Genomic DNA, 26,302 nt, shown 5'->3' with positions numbered 1-26,302 from the left:
TTATCTCAATAGATGCAGTACCCCTCTCCCGGAAGGTCTATCCACAACAATACAATAGCATCAAAGAGAATAAAACACTTAGGAATAAACATAACCAAGGAAGGCAGTAAAAGACATGTATACTTAAAATTACAAAACTTTGATGAAAGAAATTTAAAAAGACAAATGGAAGGACATTCCATTTTTATGGATTGAATGGCTTAATATTGTTAAATGTCCATACTACTCAAAGTGATCTAAAGATTCAAAGTAGTCCCTATCATAATCCTGTGGCATTTTTTATAGAAATAGAAAAAGCAATCCTAAAATTCAGATGGAACCACAAAAGACCCCGAAAAACCAAAGCAATCTGGAGAAAGAACAAAGCTGGAGGCATCACACTTCCTGATCTCAAAATATGTATAAAGCTACAGTAATCAAAACAGTATGGTACTGGCACAAGACAAGCATGTACAATAAAAGAATAGAAAAGAGAGCCTAGAAATAAGCCCACACATGTTCGGCCAGCTGATCTTTGACAGGGGTGCCAAGAATACACAATAGGGAAAGGACAGTCTCTTCAAAAAATGGTACCAGGAAAACTGGATATCCACACTTTTAAAAAATGAAATTCCATCTTATCTTACATCATATACAAAAATCAATTCAAAATGTATTGACTTAAATGTAATACCTGAAAGTGTAAAACTCCTAGAAGAAAACAAATGGGAAAACCTTCTCGATGATGATCTTGGCAGTGATTTCTTGCATATGACACTAAAAGCACAGGCAACAGAAGCAAAAATGGACAAGTGGGACTACAGCAAACTAACAGGCTTCTGCACAATAAAACAACAGGGTGAAAAGGCAAACTATGGAATGGGAAACTATATTTACAAATCATATCTCTGGTAAGGGGTTAATAGTCAATATAAGGAACTCCTCAAACTCTAGCAAAAAAAAAAAAAAAAAAAAAAAAGCCCTATTTACAAAATGGCAAATAGACATTTCTTCAAAGAAGAAATACACATGGCCAACAAGTATACAAAGAGATGGTCATCATCACTAATCATTAGGGAAGTGCAAATCAAAACCACAAGGGAATATCACCTCACCCATCATCCTATCACCTTAGGAGGGCTGTTCTGTTATTCTGTTTACTTATTCTATTGTTTGCTGAAAAGAAAATGTTAAAACTTGATCTTTGATTATGGGCTTGTTTATTCTTTTAATTCTATGAGGTTTTGCTTCACAGATTTTAAAGCTCTGTTATTTGATTCATTTACATTGAGGATTGTCATATTCTCTTGATCAGCTGGCTCCCTTATCATTATGAAATGTCCCATTTTATCACTTAATATTCTCTGTTCAGAAGTGTAGATTTTCTGATTCTAATATGGTCATTTCAGCTTTCTTTTAATTAGGATTTGCAGTGTACTCATATGTCTTTCCCATTCCTTTAATTTTAACTTATGTGTGTGTTTTATATTTAAAGTAGGTTTCTTGTAGATAGCAGAAATTTGAATCTTGCTTTTTTTTTTACAATTCCATTTTGACAATTTGCCTTTTAATTGGATATTTAAACTGTTTACATATAGTGTAATTATCAATATCATTTCAGTGCATCCTTTATCTTTTTAATATTTGTATATATTTATCTTTTTTACATTTTTAGCTTTCTCATTTAGGTCTATCATCCATCTCAAGTTAATTTCTATGATTGGTATAGGGTAGTGGTCAAAGGTCCTATTTTCCTATATGGATACACACTAGTTCCTAGCCCAGTTTTTTAAATATAATTTGCTTTCCCCATTGAATTGCTTTGGTGCATTTAAAAAAAAAATTCACTATATATGTATGTCAGTCTCTTTCTGGACTATTTTGTTCCATTGTTCTATCTATCGTTATTGCCAATGCCATACTTCTTAATTACTATGGATTTATAGTTAATTTTGAAATATGATAGTTTGTCTTTCAATTTTGGATGTTTCTCAGATTGTTGTAGCCATTCTAAATCTCTTGCATTTTTATGTAAATTTCAAAATCTATGTGTCAATTTTTACTTTAAAAAAGCCTGCTACTGTCATAACACCAAGGTTAAGGGTTTGAATCCCCATACTGGCTAGCTGAGAATTTTGATGGAAATTGTGTTGAATCTGTAAGTCAATTTATGGGAAAATTGGCGTCTTAATAATATTGAATTTACCAATTCATGAACATGGTTTAGAAGTTCTCTACTTATTTACCTTTGGATTTTTTTTTTTTTTCTTTTTTTTGGTTTTCAGTGTAGAGGTGTAGCACATCTTTCTTTTAAACTCACTCTTAGGTATTTGGTGTTTTTAAACCAAATTTTCTTTGTGGATTTTATTTTTTTTCAAATTTTGTTTTCATGGTTTTTTGCTATTTAGAAATACAGTTGGGCCGACCCCGTGGCGCACTTGGGAGAGTGCGGCACTGGGAGCGCAGCAGTGCTCCCACCGCGGGTTCGGATCCCATATAAGGATGGGCCGGTGCAGTGACGTGTGGCCGGTCACAAAAAAAATAAATAAAATAAATAAAATAAAATAAACCCCAGCTCTTTTAAAAAAAAAAAAAGAAAGAAAGAAATACAGTTGATTTTTTTTTTTTTTTTTTGTCTTTTTCGTGACCAGCACTCAGCCAGTGACTGCACCAGCCAGTCCTATATAGGATCCGAACCCGCGGCGGGAGCGTCGCTGCGCTCCCAACACCACACTCTCCCGAGTGCGCCACGGGCTCGGCCCAATACAGTTGATTTTTGGATATTGACTTTGGTATTCATGACCTTTCAACTTCACTGATTAATTCTAGCAATTTGTAGATTTTCTTTCTTTTTCTTTTTCCTTTTATTTGTTTTTCTGGCCTTATTTTACAGGATGGGACCTCCAGTACCATGTTGAAAATAATCATCCTTGCCTTGTTTCCAACATTTTTAGGATTGTCTTGTGTTCTTGAAAAATGGATCCTATTATCATTGTAAAATGGCTTTCTTATGATAGTGTTTGAATGGTATATTTTTTTCTATCCTTTTATTTTCAACATATCTGCTCTTGCTTTTTAAATTGTTTCTTTTAAATAACACATAGTTGTATCTTTATTATTTGTCTAAACAGTTCTTTATTCCTATTTTGCATTCTTTTGGATTAACTATATTATTTCATTTTTATCTCCCATCTGGCTTTTAGCTATTTCTTTTTATTAACTTTTTAGTGGTCACTATAGACCTGTGCTGTCCAATATGGTCTCCTGAAAGGAGAAAAAACACAGCAGTGTTTTTCCTATACTCTTACACAGCAACAATCAACACAGACTTCTGTGACCAAATCTTTGGGGTTTTCCCCCCATACACCAAGTAGTTCTTCAGCAGACACCAGCTTGGTGTATGTCAATTCAACTGCGGCACTATCTTCCTGAAGATAGTGTCAGATCCCAAAGTTGAGGACTAGTCCTCAAGACTACCCCCCGATACACACACTTTCAGGTGCCAATCGTAACCCCCAGGCTGTTTTACCTGTGCTTCTGACCAACCAGATATAAATTGAGGTTCTCATGACCACCTCCTTGGGTTCAATTAATTTGCTAGAGCAGCTCACAGTACTCAGGGAAACACGTTTACCAGTTTATTATAAAGGACATTACAAAGGATACAGATGAAGAGATGCATAGGGCGAGATATGGGGGAAGGAGTGCAGAACTTCCATACCCTCCCTGGGCCCATGCCACCTTCCAGGAATCTCCACTTGTTCAGCTCTCTAAGCTCTCCGAACCCTGTGCCCTTGGGTTTCTATGGAAGCTTCATCAAGTAGGCATGATTGAAGAAGCATGGCAACTGTATAGAAATGTGACTGGACAAAAAGGGTATGATCTAATACTAACAGATTGGGGAGATTCTTTGTTCAGATTCTTTTTGGCCTTTCTATACAGCATTCCTTTCTCCTGGGTTTGGTGCATGACCCCTCCTGAAAAGGGGGTCTTATCACCTACAATCAGACAAGGAAGGCTGGAGAATTTCTTTATGGTCAGCTCCAAGACAGAAAGGCAGGAAGAAGATTAGAGTCCCACCTTGGGGAACCAGGAACCATGGATGAAAACCTGTATATGTGTGTGTGTGTGTGTGTGTATTTTTTATATAAATATATACAGTGATATATGTATATATCATAATATCACAATATCTATAAAATAAAGTCAAACATTTCATAGGGAAAAATTTTTTTAATTACCTTGTTTAGTATAATGAAAATATCTGTAGTCTTGTAAAATCTGTAAAATGTAAATATAATTTTATTTGTTTTAGCTTTTCCAGATAAAAAGCTTTCCATAAATAACAATGGGAAGAGAATTGTATGTGTTTTGTGGTTAAACAAAAAAATATATAGCAATATCACTGGAACCCTAAATAAAATGAAAGAATTCACTTTGTCCATCTGCCCCCAACAAGCCAAATGTTTAAAAAAATTTTCCCTTCTATTATTTATTTACATACATATATACTGTTACGCACTTATTGATATAATTTTTTAACTGTGGTTTTTAAAAATTATGTATTTTTCAGTATTGTTATAGTATTTGTATTTGAAATGTTGATGGCTATAAAATATTCTATTAAGCTATATCATTACTTAATCCTAAGGTGTTTTCTCAAGGTTTATAAAACTGTTTCCAGTGTTCAGGCTGGAAAATCCCCTATAAAGGTTTCCTTGGTGTCCTAGACTATGTACAATTAGTAAAAGAAGTATATGTAAATGCTTTTAATTTGGTAGTATATTCCCTTATATTTTTCAGAGAAGTTTCATTCTCAAGAAGAACTTTAAGATATGAATTTTAGCATATTTTGTCTCACTTTTAGACATCATTCACATATATTATTGCTGTATTTCTGTTAATTCTGCAACTATGTTTCTCTCTCTCTGTTTTTAAGCTAAATGTTGCCAGCTACCTACAAATGATCTGCCTAACTGAGAATTTTAGAACTGACGTAAAAGATTTCGTAACCTTGTTAACTGCAAATACTTGCGATATCAGAAAAAGTATACTTTACTTACAGTTCTGGATTAGAAGTGGAGGTGGATTTTTAGAAGAAAGGCCATTATCTCTTTGTCGTAAGTTGATCTGTTATGAAAGAAATTTCTGTTATGGAACCCTATTAAAATATATGCTATACCAAAATATTTAAAATGTTACACAAATTTTGAGCATTCAGTTATCACATTAATCTTCAGAATAAATATATATGTGTCAATTTTGTTCATGAAAAGCTTTTTAAACATTAAATGTGGGTAAATAGAATTAAACTAAAGCTGAAAACAGGGATTCTTCTCCTGGCTGTGCTTCTCTTTACCGTATAATCTCCCAAATTCAGTTTACCTCTTTGTGCCTGTTTCTTCAATTGAAAATGAGAGGTTTGAACTAAATAATCTGTAAGTTATTTTTTATTTTGTAGTTCTTTTTCGATTATAAAAGTAGCATGGTCTCATTGTTTAAAAAAAAAAAAAAACTTCCCACCCCATTCCCTTTATTCCCTAAAAGTTTGACTTAAATTTTCCAAACTGTTACTTATACATTTATAAACATCGTTTCTTATAACACAAATACAACTATAATTATTATTTAGCAACTTCCTTTTTTCACTTATTAAAAAATATGTTGATTTTTCCACATCACTATACTCATATATATGTATAGTTCATTCATTTTATGTGACTGTAATGTAGGTAAGATCACTTTTAGTTCCTTTAATAGCCTTTAATTCAATTTTTCCTAAGAAGTTTATTATCTCAAAAATACTTTTATTTTTCATTGCTCTTCAGTCATCATTGTTAGCTAATTCAAGCCACAGAAATTTTTTGAGTACATTCTCCATGCCAGGTTCTGTGTTTACATGAGTAAGACTTAGTATCTTTGCCGAAGAAGTCTCTATTTTGTGATTTCCATGCTCCATAGTCACAGTTAACATAGTTATAGATCCTGCTCTGGGAAATACGCAAATATTTAAATAAAGCCAATGTGAAGTTTATAATCAGTTTGTAAAACTGATAGTTTATAAAAAAACTATCAGTTTTTCCTTTAATTAGTTCGAAATTTTAACATGTTCTTTTACAAAGTAGACACACATATATTTAATTCAATGTAAGCTGGTAGCTTTAACCATTTTTCAAAAGTAAATATGATAAATAACATGTCAAAAATATCTAAATATCTAAAATGGTGTAAAAAACAAATTAGTTAATAACTGTTGCCATACTACTGGGTATAAATTGCTATACCATGAACTTTAGAAGACAGGAACTAAGTATAGCATAGTTTCTCCACTTGAAGATTATATCTTGTATGCATTTCATTCCTGCCTTTTTAGAAAATCACAAATATGCACTCCGGAAATTCAAACAATACAAAACTATATAAAGTAAAAGATATTCCCCTACTTATTAAAGGTAGACACTGTTAGATCTTTATACATATCGCTACATACTTATTTAGCAAAATTAATCAGTACTATATATATTGTTAGGCAATTACTTTTTTTTTTGTCCTTTTTGTGACCGGTAAGGGGAACGCAACCCTTGGCTTGGGCGTCGCCCAGCACCGCACTCTCCCGAGTGAACCACGGGGCCGGCCCAAGGCAATTACTTTTAACTCAGCAATTTATTGGCAGCACAGAGAGTTCTACTCCATTCTTTTCTACAGCTGCATGCTATTCCATAGAATAGAATGGATGTGCCATAATTTAATTACTATTACTTATTAATGGACATTTAAATTATCTTCAGTTTGCCATTATACTGAAGTACAGTAAATATCTTCATACATATATCATTGATCACATTTGTGAGTAATTCTGATGGAGAGAATTCTAGAAGTGTAATTGATGATTCAAAGGCTCTATACACTTTACATTTTGAGAGGTACTGCCAGATTGCCTGCTGAAGATAATTGTACCAATCTATACTCTCACAATAGTATATGATGACTCTTTTATGTGTACTATTGACAAAACTAGATTTTCAGGCTTTTTACTTTTGTCAATTTAAAAGGTGAAACATGAGTATCTTATTTTAAATTTGCATTTCCACAATCTTTATGAAGCTGTGCACTTCCACTAGTTTATATTGTTTATTATTTATTTATCTATTGTTATCTATTTCTATTTCTTCTGTGACTTGCCTGTTCACAGTCCTTGCACTTTTTTCTATTGGATTGCTTTTGTTCTTTTGTTATTTTTTTCATTATTTCTATTGGGTTGTTTTGAAAACCCCCCACTACCTCACTTAGCTTATGTATTGTTAGAAAAAATGCTTATGTTGTACTCTTAATAAATTAAATATACATGTAGAGAAGAACAAAATGGGGGTATAGGTCCACAAGATGTCAAAAGATCTCAGACCTTATATAATTCTATGATACAATTTGTTTAAAATATATATGGCTAAGATTTTCTTTTATTAATTTTGTAGGAGGAAATAGCAGAAACGCTCAACTAGTTTGCTTTGAAGATGGCCCTGATTTCCAAAATAACCCTAAAAATACTAAAAAGAATCGTACATACTTTCCCAAATGTGACACTGGCTGTGCTGAGACCTTGTTTGGCCTTAAGAATATTTTTTCCCCATCCGAAGACTTATTTTCATTTTTAAAGGTATTTTTAATGTCTAGTTTGGAATGCTGAATTTATGTTCCTTTTCATCTACCCAACATTCACTCCTGTTTTTTGGAATCTTACATTTAACTTGAATTCGTGTATAATTTTTATAAGCTTTAGATTTCTGATTTGAACACATTTTGCTACTTAGACAAACGGTGTGTAGGCATTGCTCTATATGCATATTCTAGGATTTAGAATACAATTTAGAAATTTTTCAGATAGAAATACAACTCCAGAGAAGTCGTTTTTAAATAAATGGTCATTTAATTGTTGAATTGGAGTATACACTAAATATTTGAAAACTTAATTCTCCAAATTAGCAATCTAAATTTAATTTTTACTCATAGTACTATTTTGATGTATTATGTGTAGGTTAATAAAATTATGAGGGGTAGTGACTCATTTTTAAGATAGAATAGGGACAACACTATATTCATATGGGTAGAAAAATGTTACAAACTATGTACTGTTATAACATTTCTTTACTCAAAATTGTTTTTCAGCACAAAATCACAACAAAGGAAGAATGGCATAAACTCATCCAGCTTCTCACAGAATTCCAATTGCAGAATGTAGATTTTTTATATAGTAATCTTGAGTTCATTCTACCACTACCAATTGATATCATTCCAGAAACAAAAAACTTTTGCAGCTCATCAGTAACTGTGGATACCAGCACAGCAACAAAAAGTATGAAACGTCCGATTAGGAAACATTCTCAGGGAGAGCAGTCATTGAAAAAGTCACACAAAAAAAAACATAAGAAAAAGATGGTAATGCTAGATGATAGTGACTTATTTGACACTGAACTGGACTTTTCTGATAAATTTATAAGCCTATCCTCTGCATCTTCTTCCTCAAATTCAGAAGATAGCAAGGCCAGAGACAAGGAAAGCAATCCAGAGACAAAGAAACTGAACAGATGTTTAGAGCCTAATATTGAATCAATTCCTTGTCCTCCTAAAACACCAGCAGAAAAGAAATGTTCTGCCCTTGTTTCGCACTGTTTAAATTCTCTCACCGAGTTCATGGATAACATGTCTTTCTTAGATGCCCTTTTAAGTGATGTAAAGGAACAAAAGAAACTTGGTAAAAATGACTTTAGTTGGACAAGTGCAAAGGTTAAAAGTGGACTTTGTGATGAGTTTAGTCTCGAGAATAGTGATGGATGGACTTCTCAAAGCTCTCGGGAATTAAAGGCAGCCGCAGAAGCTCTCAGCTTTAGGAAATGTTCTTCTACTATTTCGAAAGCATTGGAAACCTTGAATTCTTGCAAGAAATTAGGAAGAGATCCAACCAACGATCTTACTTTGTATGTTTCACAAAAGCACAATAATGTATATTTTAGTCAGTCGGCAACTAATTTATAGTAAGTCTTACTTCCTTTTTACTTTTCAGTAATAAATGGTAAAGGGGAAATCATTAGAATTTCTTTCTTCCTAGTAATTTTGAAATGCTGGGCTATTGATCATGGTAAGCCATTAATATTAATAATGTAGTTTCTACTGAGGCAGTTAAGGAGACCAGCCTAATTGCTGGGAGGAGAAATAATGATAGATTAGGGTGGGTTAGGTTTGGAAAGCTCTTGAATGAAAAGGAAAACAGGTTTGGACTTGCTGTGACAGTTAGCAGGTAGCCATTAAGATTTTTCAGTATAGGAATGATTGATGTGTTGACAGGAAATTAATCTGGAAGTATCATCTAGTCTAGACCAGAGTCAGGGAAACGTTGCATTGAGATTGTTGGATTTTTATTGGACATTAGAAATAAAAAGTAATGCATTACTTTTAATTCACAGCAATGCTTGGAAGAGGATAGCAGTCATTAAAAATGTATTTTCTAGTCGATCTCTTCTGAACCTGGGTAATAGACAAGCTAGTATAATTGAATATTTGCCAACTCTTCGAAACATTTGTAGGACTGAGAAACTAAAAGAACAAGGAAAAAGTAAAAGAAGGTAACGTCTCTAAAAATATAACATTTTAGATAGCTATTTCAAGATTAATAAATATTCTTATCAGATGGAAATATTAAATTTTATTTTTCTTTGTAATTTTGACAGGTTCCTCCACTATTTTGAAGGAATTCATCTTGACATTCCAAAAGAGACTGTGAATACTTTGGCAGCTGACTTCCCTTAATATTCCACATTAACAATGCCTTGTACAGATCATTTTGTGGTCCTTAAGATACATTTTTGTATTATGTTTATTTTCTTGGTAGAGTTTATTTCTCTTAATGTACATTTAAAACAGACTATTTGTATATTTTTTATTGGTGTGCAAATATTTAAAATGAAAAGATTTGACTTACAACTTGTATATATGATTGTGGTAGTATTTTTTCTGAATTTTTTGTATTATATGATTTAGCTTTGTTGGAGTATTTTTTGTATGTAAGTTAGCTGTTTCTAGAAGGTGGAGTTCACTAAGATATTTCTAAAGATGTTTCAATGCTAAACTAACCTGTAAGTTTTCCCTTTCCTGTTATTCTTAATCCACCCCCTCTCCAACTAAGTATCAGTGTTCTGTCAAGTTGTAAATATGATTCACCTAGATGGTAATCTTTTATAAATAAGTTTACACAATACAAAATATAAAATCATATATGTAAAACATAAAACTCCCTAGGAAGAAAATTGTTTCATTTTTCAAAAAGTAAGGTCTTCCTGATAGTTTATTTTTTAGTATGAGTGTACTCCTCCAGCATTATATCACTGAATCACTGAGTGTTGACAAGCAAAATCAAGATTATGAATTGTAGTTTTCATCAATCTTTTTTAGTACCCATGCATATATGATATCTTGTATATTCTGCTCATTCAAATCATTTGCCTTGTACATTTTTCTTGTATTTTTATATCACTGATGTTTTACTTCATAAAGATATTGATGACATTAATATATCCATTTTGGACAAAATACTATTCATGAAAACTACAACAAAGGAGGATTCTACTATAGGATTTCTATGTAATAGCCATTTGCACTTAAGGTTGTGTTTTTGGAAAAAAGTATATATTTTTAATAACAAGATTTTAAAATGTTTCACCCAAAATCATTTTGCAATCAGATAATCAGATGTGTTTTAAAATAGCTACCTATTTCAAGTGTTTATACTATACATTAACTTAATACTCAGATACTTTATCTAGTGAATTATATTTTTAAATCAAAAGTTAAGGATCCTAATTTTGTACTGTTTTGAAAAGTATACATGCATACCTGTTTACAAATATGTCTGAAGATATGTTCTTACCTCTTATTTGTTCAACTTGCCTTTTCTTGTATTGATTAGTATTTTGTTCTAATTAAAGGTTAAAGCTAAAGTCTTTATGTAATATTTAAATAGAAGTTCGAGATGTAATCCTCTTAGTAAATATATACATTGTGTAAGTTTGGATATAGACTATATCTTAAAGATTTCATCCTTGTACAGAAGAATACCATCTTCTGAAGCATTTTTTGTTTTGTTGTTTTTCTTTTTTTTTTTTCTTTTTTACCCTTTACCCATTCGTATTCTCTCCTCCCTCTCTCCCCTCCCCCCCATCTTCTGAAGCATTTTTTGAAAGTATATTGATCCTTTTTCCTACAAAGTTCCTCCTGTAGACCACATACGTATTAATTTGGTGTTTTATTTTATTAAAATTCCGATAATTCTCAACAATTGACAAGCCAAAGTAAAATAACTCCATAGAATTATATTCCGGTGATCAAAAATCAAGAAGTAATGGTTTTTCATAATAGAGATACATTTAATATCTTTTTTTTTAGGTTTAGTATAATTTGGGGAAAATTTTTCATCATTCTTAAATTTAATAAATTCCTGTAAGATTTAGATTCACTTTAGTGATAAAAGTAACCAAATTTTGATGTCTTTTCAATACTTTACATCTTATCCTATAAATATCTAAAACTGACACATTCTCACTTAGCTATTTCTGGAAATATGTGGGAGGCAGAATACCATGTTTCTGGCCTGAACGACTGTATGATTGGGGAAGCTGTTTATCAAAGCAGAAAACAATGGCAAAGGAGGTGGTTTGGGAGGGAAAGAGAGTGCATAGTTTGAGGAATCTCTGTAACATTTCCAAGGTGGAGACGTGTACATATACAACCGTGTATATAAATATAGAGACTTATATGTGCAGGGCAACAAGTCCAGAGTATATATCAACTCTGGGGAGCTGGAGGTGCTAGTGAAGGAAGGACTTCTACTTCTTGCTTTATATACTTCTGATTATTTGAATTTTCTTTCCAACAAGCCTGTTTCACTTGGATTAAAGAAAAGATTTAATACTTTGACAACAAAGAGACTTGGGTTCAGTATAGGAGATATAATGAAGGCCTGAATTAAGGCAGACATAATGGAAAAATGGACAGGCGTGGGGGAAAAAAATTAAGTGCTACTTTTATCATAAAATGGTCAGTCAAGTAAAATATTCCAAAATAAAATAAGTCTGTTAGACAAAGCTTGTTTGGTCTGGGGTTAACAGACTTCAGCTGATGAAAATCGCCTTTGTGGGCAGTGTGTCAAACCACATTCTACCTAGAGAATTAAAGAGGACTCTACAAATTGCGTTATCAATTATCTTTAGCTTTATTCTCATAATGAGCACCACCCAGAAAAATCATTATTTCCTATTTTAACAATATGATAATACAGATACTTAGTATAGAGGGTACTTGCTTTTAAGGGGTGGTAACTTTGCTTCCTGTTTTGGCTGTTTGGGGGGCATCTTATTGTTTAACACTTAAACCAGAAAAACAGACTCTCACAAAATATTGATTTGGTCTTGGCTTATTATTGTGTAAATCATTCAACAGCCAAAAGTCTGACTTTAAACACCTAAAATACACTCAAAATGTATTTTCTTCTCCATCAACATGGATGTTCAAAACAGTTGGTTTTACAATCTACAGCTAGTAAATATAAACTAATTTAACATAAGAGCACGTACATTAACCTCAGAATTCTAAGGCTTAGTGTCAAAAACTAATTCATAGAAGGCAACAGCTTGTAATAATGAATCATATAATTCTTCCACTCTGTGTGATTCAGTAGATGAAAACATCTGTCTATAGCGGACTACTTTATCAGCTGGGAAGAACACCCGAGGCTCCGCCTTCAGTACAGACTCAGAGAGGAATTGCTTCACTAGTTCTTTTCCACTAGTCCGAGAGTCACCCATCATCAATTCAAAGTGCTTCCCCACTGCATTTCGATTCATGCTCAGCACTTGATGCTGGCCGTCCTGGGCAAAAGTTTTATTTAATAAGGCATACAGCATGGCTTCCACCATATGAAAATGTAACAGTATAGGAAAAAGAGATGAGTTCTGAATGGAAAGTCCTGTTTTTTCCAGAACATAGAAATCTGCTTTAGGCATCTTTGAAATGACTGAAGAAATCTTAAAAAAAAATAAAATAAAATAAGTAAATAGAATTTTGCCACAATTAAAAAAAAAAAAAGGCAGAAATAATTCACTAAGTTTTATGTTTGGGTCCCTCTCTGTCCCACTTCTTTTTAAAAATATTATAATTAGATAGATTATTTTGCTATTGACAATTTTGAAATAATAAATGAAAAAGCATTTCATGGGCATTGAAGTTCTGGTCGTGGTTCTATCAGGAAGAAGCTGAGCTAAGATAAGCTGTTTAGTCCTAAATACCAGTTTCTTCACCTATACAATGGGCTTCATAATCTCTAAAGTCTATATTGGCTTTAATATTAGACAACTTAAAACGGTTAGTAATCTTTAAAATATCTCTAAGGTAGAGCATAGGGTTATACTAACAAGCCAAGAATCAGTCACCTCTGCAACTGAATCAATTTTCATATGTATAATCAAGATGGTAATTCTTGCCCATTTCACAAGGTTTTGAAGACTCAAATGAGACAATGTGATAGCATTTTGAAAAATAGCCTTATAAATATGAGTGATGATGTCCTATAACGTTTAGAATAATATACTAATGATTTTCTCACTATCTGCCTTTGATATACAAGGCATTGCTTGGACTGAAGAAAGATTCCATTTTTAAAAAATCAAAGGTGACAGAAAACATAATAGGAATGAATGAGTAATAACAAAAGAAAATCCAACCTTACTATTTTATTACATTTCTTTTGGGACTAAACACACAAGGAGCTCCAGCAGGTAGGAATTTGGAGGTGCAACTGTCTTACCTCTTCTAAATAGATTGATGATGGGTATGTTCTGTTCATTAATCTCCCACAGTCACTCTGCTGCCAGTCCAGCACTGCCAATTTACGATCAAGGTGAGCCCAGGCAATTTTTCGGGTACCAAAAACAATAGACACTATACTGTTAACTGCCTAAAAGAAAAAGACTAGTTTAATTACAAGTGTAAACATTTTTTTTTTTTTTTTTTGTCTTTTTCGTGGCCGGCACTCAGCCAGCGAGTGCACTGGCCAGTCCTATATAGGATCACGAACCCGCAGTGGGAGCGTCGCTTCGCTCCCAGCGCCGCACTCTCCCGAGTGCGCCACGGGCTCGGCCCCACAAGTGTAAACATTTTAAGATATAAAACCTAATCTACAAACTCAGAAAGCCTGATTAGCTTATGTTATATAAATTTACTTACAGTTTATTAACTGAGAATTGTTAAAGAAATGCAGCAGTAATTATTATTAAAAGGTAATCAGCAGCAGTTTACAGACGAACAATCTTACTCATTCTTAGCACCTAGCCTAATGTAGGTAGTGAAATATTCAAGTGTTGCCAGGGTCTATGCTAGAAACTGGGAAACAAGGAAGATAACTGTAATTTGTAAGAAATGCCACCATACAACTGTTACTGTAGAGAGAAGCAGTCAAGGAAGATTTATTGGAGGACTAGGACAATTAGTAAAATGGTAAACAAGTTATTTCACCCAAATGTCTGTAAAGATAGTCTGTTTGATACTTCACACTTAGTGGAATAAAGACTGAGTGGGAAAAGAGCAGAGGGGTAGGCAGATTTCTGTAAAGATAAATAACTTGCTTTATCCTAAGAGCTTCAGGAGGCCACCAAAGCATATAATTTTAAGGAATAATGTAAGATTTACATTTTAGAAATGTCACCGATGGCTGTGTGGAAGATGGAGTGAAGGGGACTAGACTAACGGTAGGGATCTGTGTTAGGTACCTGTTATAACAAAGTACTTATTAAGAACTGAAGACAATGGGCCAAGCCAGTGGCGCACTCGGGAGAGTGCCACGCTGGGAGCGCGGTGACGCTCCCGCCGCGGGTTCGGATCCGATATGGGAATGGCCAGTGCACTCACTGGCTGAGTACCGGTCACGAAAAAGACAAAAAAAAAAAAAAAAAAAAAAAAAAGAACTGAAGACAATGACAGTGAGAAGAAAAAGAAACAGATTAGAGGTAGTGATAACAATTGATATATAGGTTGAAGGAGGAGCCTAGGATAACTCCAGTTTTACTCCAACGACCGGCTGGCATCATTAATCAAGATGAAGATAGGAGGCAGATCAACTTGGGAAGATGGGGGAAGATCAGTTGTTTTTTAATGTACTGAGTTTGGGTTGCCTACAGGGTTTCTAAGGGGATATATATAATAGATAATCCAATATACAATTTAGCTCCGAGACAAGTCTGAGTGGGAGATATGGCAGTATCACCTCATTCCTGCACAACTCATTTAGTTATACTGACAAACTACTAATACATTCTATAGATACAGAGGCACATAAGCAGGAACAATTTATAATTTTATATCCATCTCCCTTTCACTAAGAAGGACTGGATAAATATTTTAAAAGTAGAATAGTTTGGATGCTCAGACATCTGTAAAATAAAGACCTCAATGACTCAAGATTTAGTGTGCATAAGCATTACTGACCCAGGCTGCACACTAGTACTTCGTGGGCAACAGATTTTTTAAAAAGGATTTTACTGCATGATTTTCTCCACACAAACTGACTTTAGAGCCTTAACCCCTAAATAAGATTCAACTCCTTATAGTTATAGCCATGAATTTGGATGAAAATCCTTCCTGAAAACTGAAATATATTCCAGATCAACTGCAGCAGGAGTTCTATCCAGAGTGCATGGATGGACTTAAGGGAATCTGCAAGTCCTCTGAAAGTACATGCAGTATTCTATGTACATGTACTATACATACATACATACATATATATAATTTTTTTTCTTTTTTTTTAGTGGGGGAGAAGAGGGCCCATAGCTTTAATCAGGTTTTCAAAAAGTATGCATATTTTTCAAAGAAACTGAGAACCAGGGTCCAGAAAAAATTACTGTTATGGGATAAGAGAATATTTTATCAAGCAATGTTATACAGGACCTAAGTTTCATCAAAGTTTAAAGTTTGGCTGTTGTGTCAAGTAATTCTAATATTTATCTTTAATGGTAACACTAAAAAAGATTTACTTTTAGAAATGCTTTTTAAAGTCGGGGGGGCAGATGGGGAACAGGAAATAATTTTAAATCCTACTGGAAAGACTGGTATAATGTTCTAAACTCACTTCTTGGCCATAGTCCATCTTTACATCTTAATTTCTCATTACTCCCAACATAACCCTCAGAAACAGCTGGGTATCCCTACAACATTCCTGTTAAATAAGTCTTGCACAGACTTACTTCTCAACATCAACTGTCTTTCTACCTAGAATGCCCTCCTCTTCCAGCCAGCCTAATTCTCTCTCCTTCAATATTCACATTGAGTTCTTCCAGTAAACTTTCGCCAACAGTCATAGCCCAGTTTTCCCTCCTCTCAATTGCCAATTTACTATCTGTACATCTCATTATTTGGTAGTGATCACACACGACTTTGTGTAATAGGTTCTATTCATGTGTGCATGTTTGGAACCACCAACTAAACCTGAAGAACCTTATCTTAGTAACTCCCCAACCCAATGCCCAGCATGGTGCTATACAGAATAGGTTCTCAAATATCAGGCAGTAACAGACACTAACAAAAAAGGTATACCTCAAGTCTCTCTCTTTCTATATCTGGTTTGATGAATTTTCCCAAGAGCCGGTTTTCCTGTGACTTTCTTTTTTTCCTTCCAGTCTCTGGACAAAGAATGGAGTTACACACTTGAACAGTAGTTTTATACTGGAACAAAGGCACATTCATTAAACTCTCCAAATTCTGAAATGGCCCAAACTTTTCTCTGTGCTCTACAATATTGATAGACTTTCTACCACGAAGCAATTTGAAATCTTCAAGTTCTTTATTAGATGCTGTATTCAACACATGCAAGATGGAAGCCTGCTGTTCTGGAGAGAAGAGCTTGTCAAGTGCAGTTCCAGACTCCTTTGCATTTTTGTCACAAAAAGCAATACTGGGAATAAGTTTCTTAGGTGCAGTGGATTTTTTCCGACAGCAGGAATTATGTATGGCCTGGAACAAGGATGATCTCAATGGAATTGGAAAACATCTCCATCTCCCTAAAAGGAAAATTTAGCAAAATTTAAGTTGGGATGTCATACTTCCTTTTAGTGTCAGTTGCAAGCTCTAACAGATCCTTCGCATAGGCTTTCCCATAATTTAAGAACTAGTGGACCATATTAAACTCTCCTGGAGAATCATCTTTAGGAGTAAACAAACTATATTTAAATATAGCTATATATAGTTAGGTTTTTTTTTTAATAGGGCTTTTGTTGTTGTTGTTGTTGACCGGTAAGGGGATCGCAACCCTCGGCATGGTGTTGTCTGCACCACGCTCAGCCAGTGAGCGCACCGGCCATCCCTATATAGGATCCGAACCCGCGGCCTCGGCGCTACCAGCACCGCACTCTCCCAAGTGAGCCACGGGGCCGACCCAGGTCTTTTGTTGTTTTTAAGTCACAAAAGGTGTCTTCTGATTTTTATGGATCAGTCCTAAGTTTTACTACCTAGAAATTGTATTTCATGCCTATCAAGAAGCACATGACTTCAACCACTAAACGTTTATGATATTTTTATTTATTTGGGGGGGGGCTGGATGGTACGTGTTTTTGATATTTTTTAATTTAGAGGGAACTTTTTGTAACTAATATCTCTTGTTAAGATTTATCTTCACTTCCATTTTCATTAATTTCTCATCTGGTGGAACCAAATAAAAACAAATTGTATACGTTTATAAGATATGTTTTAGCCACGAGATAGATTTAACGGTGTTTTAAAAAATTCTTTTCTGTACACTGTTCAAGATTTCTAACCGTGACTATGTTTTTGCAAGCAAAAAACACCAAAAACCAAAAACCCATACAATTAACAACTTTGTAAAACCGGTGGAAAATCACTCTGACATCGGAGCCACAGGAAAATAATGCAGCCAGAGAGAGATAAGCAAGCGGCTGCTAGAATCTGAATCGGCCGCCGCGGACCCCCACGCAAGGGAAGCATAAACGCTCCGAGGTTCGGGGTCCCCAACCGCTCCGCCAGCTCAGCGGGGCCTTCAGGAAGCGACCTGGATATGGGACGCGAGAAAGGAAACACTCCAGAATCAGGGGTTAATGGCAGACGAAAAATCCACCCAGTATTCTAGGCACCCTACCTCCTGCCATGAGGAGACTAGGAACGCTCATCTTCGAAGTTAAACCAGCAGGATACCACGGTCACGTCTTCCTCCACTGACTTCCGGTTCCTGGGTGCTTCGCGCAAAAGCGCCGGGCCTGGACTAGCACAAAGGTTCCGGCCGAAGCGGCGTTGCGGACCCCGGCCCGAAAGCGCACCGCGCTGAGCAGTGAGGCGGCCGCGTCTCGGCGGGTGACTTCCGGGCGGGCGCCAGCTGAGGTCGTGTGCCCGGGTCCCCAGCCCCTGGGTGGCCCGCAAACTCCTTCCACCGCATCTGGGAAACTTTCTCTCCCCGACCGGCCCCTGGTAGCGGCTGGGCCGAATCTCCGGGAAGCAAACGCCTCTCCAGTTTTAGCGCGTAGTTTGCACGGTCGCCCCTTGGGGGAGACCGCCGGGGTTTATGATCTAGACACGTAGCTTGAGGAGGTCCTGTTGGGGCCCAGCCTGGGGCGCGAGCAGCGGAGTACATGGGTACCCTATTAGCCGAGCCACCGGGTAGAACGGAGTAACTGGGAGAGATGCGAAGTGTTTCAGGAGCTCAGCAGAGAAACAGATCAGAGAGGCAGGGGATCAGAGAAGGGCGAGATAGGTGGACGTGGCTTTAGCACTGGGGCAGTATTCCATTTGGAAGGGACGGAGGGAGACGAATCTGGCGCCGTATTGGGTTGATCTGTGAATGCAGGATGGAGTTGTGTTACACTTTCCCCTCTGTGTAACTGAGACAGAGAAAAGAGAAAGAAAGAATTCGCTCAAAATACAATCAATGAGGCCTGGAGCGACTGCCACCCATCAGGGGAGCAGCAGCCCCCATCCAAAATCAGCCTTTCTTTTTATTGGCAAGACAAAGTTTCACAAGAAAAATCAGTTGATTCAATCATCAAAGAAGGACATAAAGACAGGCAGTGTAAAGCTAGTAACAGCAGTAAATTAACAATGTGACATTCCAGAATGTAATTTGTAGAAAGCTAGGTTAATTCACCAACAAAGAGCTTGTCCTTAGTAAACGTTTTCTTTTTCACATACTTCCTACAGCAATTTCCTTAGCATATTTAAACAGCATTCAAGCAGTTTCCTTAATATATCTGAAGAACAATCAGTAGGTTAAAATAGTTAATAGTCATTCAAGCCAGAATCAAACCAGCAACCTAAAACAGTCAAAGTACACAATTCCATCCCTAAACAGTGATTAGGATTCTTTAGATGGCTTTTGCCAACCTTGTCTGTGGACTTTTGTCCTCTATTCAAGAAACTTTTGACTCATTCATTCATTCATTACCTAAAAATCCTATTCTAAGATAAAAGGAAAATCAAGATTTCTAACCCACTACATCGTTGAATAGCTCCACTAGGTAGCTGGAAGCCACTGAGGTTTTTAATTTTATTTTTTTATTGTACATATTTATAGGGTACAGAGTGATAATATATGCATAAAATGTGTGATGTTCAAATTGGGCTCATTGGCATATCCTTCAACACAGACATTTATCATTTCTTTGTGTTGAGAACATTTGAACTCCTCTTTTAGCCATTTGAAATTATACAATAAATTATTGTTGATTGTAGACACCTAGAACTGCTAGAGAGCACTAGAACTTACTCTTATCTAGCTGTAAGCTTATATCCGTTAACCAATCTCTCCCTATCCCCCCCTCCACCCTTCTCAGCCTGTAGAACCTGCAATTCTACTCTCTACTTCTATGAGCTCCACTTTATTCACTTCCACTACAAGTGAGAACATGTGGTATTTATCGTTCGGTGCCTGACTTATTTCATGTAATGTAATGACTTCCAGGCTCATCCATGTTGTCACAGGATTTCATTCTTTTTTATGGCTGAATAGTATTCTAAGGAATATATACCACATTTTCTTTGATCAATCACCTGCTGATGGACACCTACGATGATTCCCTATTTTGGCTATTGTGAAGTGTGCTGCAGATATCTCTTCGGTATGCTAATTTCCTTTCCTTTGGATAAATACCCAGTAGTGGGATTGCTGGATTATATGGTAGTTCTATATGTAGTTTTTTGAGGAACCTCCATACTGTTTTCCATAATGGCTGTACTAATTTATATTCCTCCCCACAGTGTATAAGAATTCCCTTTTCTCTACATCCTCGCCAGCATTTGTTATTTTTTATTTTTTTGATAATAGTCATTCTCACTAGAGTGAGATGATATCTGATTGTGGTTTGATTTTCATTTCCCTGATGGTTAGTGATATTGAGCATTTTTTCATAACATGGTGGCCTGACTTCAAAGTATACTACAAAGCTATATAGTAACCAAAACAGCATGATGCTGACACCAAGCTTTTTGATTTGTGGTGTCAGACTAAAGGTGTGTTTCTAGAAAATTGGTAATATAAGCTAGTATGAGGCTGGATTGGAAGTGAAGAGGCTGGGAACAAGGAGAGGAGTGGGGAAGCTATGGTATCTTCTCAAGGGTGAGGCAACCAATATAGACAACAGACAAAAAATAACAAATGCTAGCAAGGATGCAGGGAATTGAACCTAGAAGCTGTAAGGAGAGTGGAAAGAAAAGAATTCTTTCTGGAAGATGGGGAGATTAGCCAGTTTTGTGAAAAACAGGGAAGTCAAGGAGGAGGGAAAGGTGGTGGGTTTGTGTTTTCATGAGGCATCAATGGATTGATTGTTCCTGGGGGTATGGTGGGGGTGTGGGCAAGGCAGTGGGAATGTGGGGTGTGGGGAAGGCAGTGGGAATGTGGGGTGTGGGGAAGGCAGTGGGAATGTGGGGTGTGGGGAAGGCAGTGAGAATGTGGGGAATCACATGTATTAATAAGAATTGGGGAGGAGGCAGGGAAGAAGGAAGGGAAGAAGTGGCAGACAGCGGGGAAATCCAAATTTCCCAAAGTGCCCATTGTAATTCAGGATGATAGCCTTTCCACGGGCCCACTCCACAGATCCACATCCTTAAGAGGCCCACCAGCAACGGCGTGGTCAGCATCCCCAACTCCACCCGCAGGCCAGCCCTTCCAGTCAAGTCCCTTGCACAGACGAAGGCAGAGTACTCCGAGGCCTGGAAGCAGATCCTGGGCAGCACCAGCCCTGAAGAGGAACAACAGAAACCCTCCTCTACAGGCCAACCAGGATCTCCCAACCTGAAGACAACAGGCAGCCTAATAATGTGATCAGAGAGCCTCTGGGTTCTGATGGGTCATAAGGCTTCAAACAGGGCAGATGGCAAGAAAGGAAGCCACCACTGCTTCCATCTCTGCCTCCTGGGTGGTTGGCCACAAGTCACACTGTGTGGCAGACAGCTGGACTTGAGCAGAGGAAACAACCTGATTTACTTGCACTGTGATCCCTCTTGCTGTGCCCACTGTGACCTTGAACCCCATGCACTGTGATCTCTTCTGTTCCCCACTTCCCACTGTGATTGGCACGTTGACAAGGGCTGTCCCAAGTCAATGTCAAGCAAAAGAATGTGGGTTAGGGGAGGTTTGGGGGGACCCAGTAAAAAGTCAGAGTAGAGAGTCAAATAGTGCCACTTGGCCACTTGGGGTAAAGCCAGTGCCAGCGATAATGGTTTATCATGCTCATTAATTTGGGATCTCGAAACACAAAAGAGTACTCCCTTCCACCCACCCCCAAGTGCAGGTCTTCATCATTTAGAAAGTAAGTTCCACTTAAAAAAAAAAAAGAATTAGTTGTAGGAATTCTAGGAATCCTGGCAGTTTTTAGGGAACTTAGGAATATAATAAGAAGTAAAGTCAACTTTTTGTGAAAATCTTCCAAATCAGGAGGAAATAATTTCCTTTTAACTTTAAGGCTTACTCAATGAGGTGTTATGGTTGAATTATATCCCTCAAAAAAGATATATGAAGTCCTAACCCTCAGTACCTCAGAATGTGGCCTTGGAAATTAAGTCATTATAGATGTAGTTAGTTAAAATGAGGTCACACTGGACTGGAGCAAGTGCTAATCCAATGTGACTTGTTCTCATGAGAAGACGGCCATGTGAATGCAATAATGCAGAGATTGGAGGGATGAATCTATAGGCCAAGGAAGGCCAAGGACTGCCAGCAGCCAGCGGAAGCTAGGAGAGAGGCATGAACAGATTTCCCTCAGGACCATCAGAAGGAATCAACCCTGCTAACACCTTGGTTTCAAACTTCTAGCCTCCTGAACTGTGAGAGAAGAAATTTCTGTTGTTTTAAGCCACCAGTTTCTGGTAATTTGTCACAGCAGCCTTAGGAAACTAATACACAAGGCCACAGGAGTCCTGGTGATGCTTTCAGATGTGTTGTGGTTCACTGGCAAGACACAATTGATCGCATATTAACTATCGCCTTAGGTAGGTTCTCATCACTTCGGAACCTCAGTTTCCTTATTTGTAAGACAGAAATGGTACCCACCTCGCAGGCCTGCTTGGAGGATTGACAGAGACTGGATGCTGAGAACCCAGCACATGAGGGTTCAATAAATGTTAGTTTCCCCATTAAAGCATCACTTCTGAAGAACTAATTATTAATGACCTTTAGGGAAGTGCAGTCATTCCTCAGAGCATTCATTCAGAATTATACCTTGACGAGAGGCTAGAAGTGGCATGATTTACTGTAAACCAGAATCAGTGCCTTCAAAATGAAAGTCATCATCTTCCCCCTGAAACAAGCTTCTGCTCACTTCTCTGTTTTGTTGCCCAGATACAGATGTCTCTGTCTCCTCCCACTTCCTCCATCATGTCTGGCCTGTCATCTAGTTTCTGTGTTTTTAAAACTTTTCTGACTGTGATCTAGGACACATACGTCTGTGTGAGACAAAATCTTCATGTGTTTTTATGTGTGATGCATCCTGATATTTTTTATTTCCTTTATTTTATTTTTTTTAAACTGGCCCATTTTAAACCCGCAGGACATCGGATGGTGATGTCTATAGGTACACATGTAGGTCTGAAGCTGAGGGAGAGGACTGTGCTGGGGAATAGATTTGGAGGCCATCAGTATACAGAGATGGCACTTCGCCCATGAAAACGATTGGGATGAGCCAGAGAGAGGAGGTGCTGCAGGAAAAGCACTAGAGTCACAGGGAGAACTCCTTGGGAGCACCAGCACTGGGGGTGGGTAGAGGATTGGGATTCCCAGAATGATTGAGAAACAATGTTCATAGAGATTTAAAAGGAAACAGGATAAACTCAGGTTAAAGAGAATAAAGACATGTAAGATTTTGATGAGGGAAGGACTTAAAACACAACAAAAAGCTGGGTTAGTTGGAGCCACTAAATTGATATTTCATGACTCACTACTTCATGGCATCTCGCAGTTCAGAACACATGAAATTCCATCAGCCTGACCTGCAAAATGTCTTTATCACCTCCCCCTCATTATGGTCATCCTAATCAGAGCATTACTGTCTCTCACTGGGGCTCTTGCAGTACCCGCCCCACCCCTACCTGATTTCCCAGCTTCCTACTAGCCCCACCCCCTCTGCACACACCTTACCTATCCTGCCCAACAGCCCCAGTGCTGACTAATGTCCAGCTCCTGCCCCGTGGAGGGCGGCGGGGGCCTCACCTAAACCTTCCAGCTCCTTCCCTGCTTACTTCCAGGCACCCTGTTGTGGCACCCAACACCCACAGTGCTGCTGCCTTTCCTCCTTCCTTATAGATCTTTGGTTGTGGGGAGGTGGCAGTGTCTTTAGGGAAGGTGACCCAGTTGTGGCAGTCCCATTTTTCTTTGCTGACAGTTAACAGTGGGAAGGAGGGCTGGCTTGTTAGCTCAGTTGGTTGGAGCATGGCATTACAACATCAAGGTCAAGGGGTTGGATTCCCTTACTAGCCAGCTGCCAAAAAAAAAAAAAGAATGGGTATTGTAGGGAAAATATAGGAAAATGGTCAGGGCCCCTCAGATGTTCAGAATCTTGCCAAGCATTTTAGTCACATGCACCCAGGTGTTCCTTGGTTACTATCTAATGTAATTGCAAATGGGCACCCAGGTGTCCTGGGTTTTGGACCTAAGTATAAAGGACTAACAGCTCTGATACACGGCACTTCTTGGGATGTTCCAGGAGGTCACTAGGGCAGCTGCTCCTAGCTCTGAATAAAGCCTATTAATTTTTTACCCACGGCTCCCAGGATCTTTTCCTATTACCTAGCTCATGGACCTGCATGTGAAGGGTTTGTGACCCAGCCTGTACAATGGGCTTGAGGGGTCTGTGAGCCCTAGTCGGACAGATATGATTCTGTTTGGGGCATATCAGGGGAAGATTTTGTGTTCTGATAAAGAGTGGGAGAGAGATTTGGATGTGGGAAGAGAAGTGGCCACCTCCTTTTCTACTTGTGGCTCTGTAGGAGGATGAACTGACAATTGCATTGCTGAATACAGACAATTGTATTGCTACACTAATTGTCAAGCTATATGACTATGCCAATTATTTGGTTATGGCCATAGCTATAGCTAAAACTTTTCATTGTTTTAGTTACACTAAGTTTTCCATTTGTGTTGTTTGGGCTAGAGGTTAGGGCCCACAGACCCCTCAAACCCATTGTACAGACTGGGTCACGAGACCCCCTAATACACATATCCACACTAGGTAACTGGGCAAGATCCCGGGAGCCATTGGCAGATGAAACAAGCTCGTTCCTCAGTAGTAGCAGCAGCAGCAGTGGCCTCTCGGGACAGGGGGGCATCCCAGGGGCGGGGGGGTGCCATGGATCAGAGCACTCATCCTTTATACTTAAATCCATAACCCAGGACACCTGGGTGCACATGCACAATTACATTAGACAATAACCAAGGAACACCTGGGCACATGTGCATATTTACATCAAATTATTGTAATAGAAATGTGAACATTGTGGGACATGGACCATGGTGATAAGGGCGAGAGCTGTAAGAAGAAAGATTTAAATTTAAGCATGGAGGCAGGAGTTTGCTGGACTGATGGGGGCCGGACAGAAGGGTCGTGTAGAGGGAGCAGCATGAGCAAGGCACAATGGCATGGAGTTGGACAGCTCTGTGCTCCAAGCAGGTGGACAGAGCACACACCAAGCATGTTACTACTCCAGGGCCTTTGCACTAGCTGTTCCCTTTCCCTGGGTCACCCTTCTCTCAGATAGGTGTTGGGTTGGCTCAATCCCTTCTTCCTTCAGATCTTTGATTAAATGTCACCTCCTCAGAGAGGACTTCCTTGACCTCCCTTCAAAATGGCATCTTCCATTCCCTGTATCCCCTTACTCTGTTTATTTTTCTTTTTAGCACTTATTACTCTTGCACCATATATTTGTTTCTCTGTTTATTTTCTATTTCCCCAACTTGAAGGTAAGATCCACGAAAACAACTGGATCCCCAGCTATATAGCTATATCCTGAGCACTCATAACAGTGTCTGGCACATGGTAGGTGCCCTATAAATATTTAATGAATGAATGAACAAACATTTTCCAGCACTGCAATGGGGAGTCCCTCTGAGCTCTGAGTTGGTTCCAGCTGTTGAAGACAAAGTAATACAGAACATACAAATATATAGGTAAACTCAATCAGATTCTTTTTTTTTTAATGGTTCAACTGTAACTTGATTGGTCAGATTCTATTATAGCTACTTGATTGTCAGCTATTTCACTTGTTGCCTGTTATTTCTTTCCTTCAAAAAGGAAAACACTTTTGTGATTCCAAGTCCTTTCACTTTATTGTTTATTTATTTCTTTTTTAACCGATACTTCTTTCTTTATTTAGCAAATATTTATTGAATCCCTGCTACGTGGCAGGCAGGTGCTGGGGATATAACAGAGAATATGAACGGCCCAATCCCCGTGCTCAGGGAAAAGAAAAAGAAGGGGAAAAAAAAAGAAAGAAACCCATCACAAACAAATACCAGAGAACCATTTTTTTCTGCTCTGACAATGCCTGAAATTCCACCTTAAGGCTTGGATTCCACACTTCACAGGCAGAAGTGCCCAGCTGTATCCACGTTGGTGAGCACAATCATGCCAACAATTTACTGGACTTCTAAAAACGTGCAGCGTGCTGTTTCTAGCAGCTATGACAGATACAGGAATAAAACTGCAGACCTTAAACTCTCCAGTGTGGGCATGTGTGTGTTTGGGGGCAGGGGGTGGAATTAACACAAGTACATAAATAACTATGATGCAGGTGGATAGAG

The 26,302-nt window shown here is 37.6% G+C and overlaps 2 protein-coding genes across 2 annotated transcripts in view; one reads left to right on the top strand and one right to left on the bottom strand.

The window, feature by feature from the left end:
• Positions 1 to 9,780, top strand: part of ATAD5 (ATPase family AAA domain containing 5) — a 50,148-nt gene extending 40,368 nt beyond the window's left edge. The window contains exons 19-23 of the mRNA XM_063112121.1: positions 4,919 to 5,099; positions 7,452 to 7,633; positions 8,143 to 9,008; positions 9,438 to 9,596; positions 9,702 to 9,780. Of these exons, the coding sequence (XP_062968191.1) occupies positions 4,919 to 5,099; positions 7,452 to 7,633; positions 8,143 to 9,008; positions 9,438 to 9,596; positions 9,702 to 9,780 (1,467 nt within the window). The remainder of the gene's footprint in view (positions 1 to 4,918; positions 5,100 to 7,451; positions 7,634 to 8,142; positions 9,009 to 9,437; positions 9,597 to 9,701) is intronic.
• A 2,439-nt stretch (positions 9,781 to 12,219) lies between these two features.
• Positions 12,220 to 18,236, bottom strand: TEFM (transcription elongation factor, mitochondrial). The gene is made up of 4 exons (XM_063112122.1): positions 18,164 to 18,236; positions 16,609 to 17,072; positions 13,829 to 13,978; positions 12,220 to 13,049 (listed from the first exon to the last, which is right to left on the bottom strand). Exons 1-4 carry the CDS (start codon positions 18,192 to 18,194, stop codon positions 12,615 to 12,617), a joined length of 1,080 nt encoding a protein of 359 aa, XP_062968192.1. The 5' UTR covers positions 18,195 to 18,236; the 3' UTR covers positions 12,220 to 12,614.
• Positions 18,237 to 26,302: the final 8,066 nt, after the last annotated feature.

Source organism: Cynocephalus volans, chromosome 10, assembly GCF_027409185.1.
Source record: "Cynocephalus volans isolate mCynVol1 chromosome 10, mCynVol1.pri, whole genome shotgun sequence".
In the NCBI taxonomy this organism is placed as follows: Eukaryota; Metazoa; Chordata; class Mammalia; order Dermoptera; family Cynocephalidae; genus Cynocephalus; species Cynocephalus volans.
Note: the sequence above shows the minus strand (reverse complement) of the source record. Positions and strands in the feature narration are given on the sequence as shown.

Excerpts from the sequence above, each read along its gene's own strand:
- TEFM (XM_063112122.1), bottom strand. The coding sequence starts at position 18,194 with ATGAGCGTTCCTAGTCTCCTCATGGCAGGAG. Across the intron at positions 13,979-16,608 it reads TAGAAAGAGAGAGACTTGAG|GCAGTTAACAGTATAGTGTC; the intron begins GTATACCTTTTT and ends TTTTTCTTTTAG. Across the intron at positions 13,050-13,828 it reads CATCAATCTATTTAGAAGAG|ATTTCTTCAGTCATTTCAAA; the intron begins GTAAGACAGTTG and ends TTTTTTTTTAAG.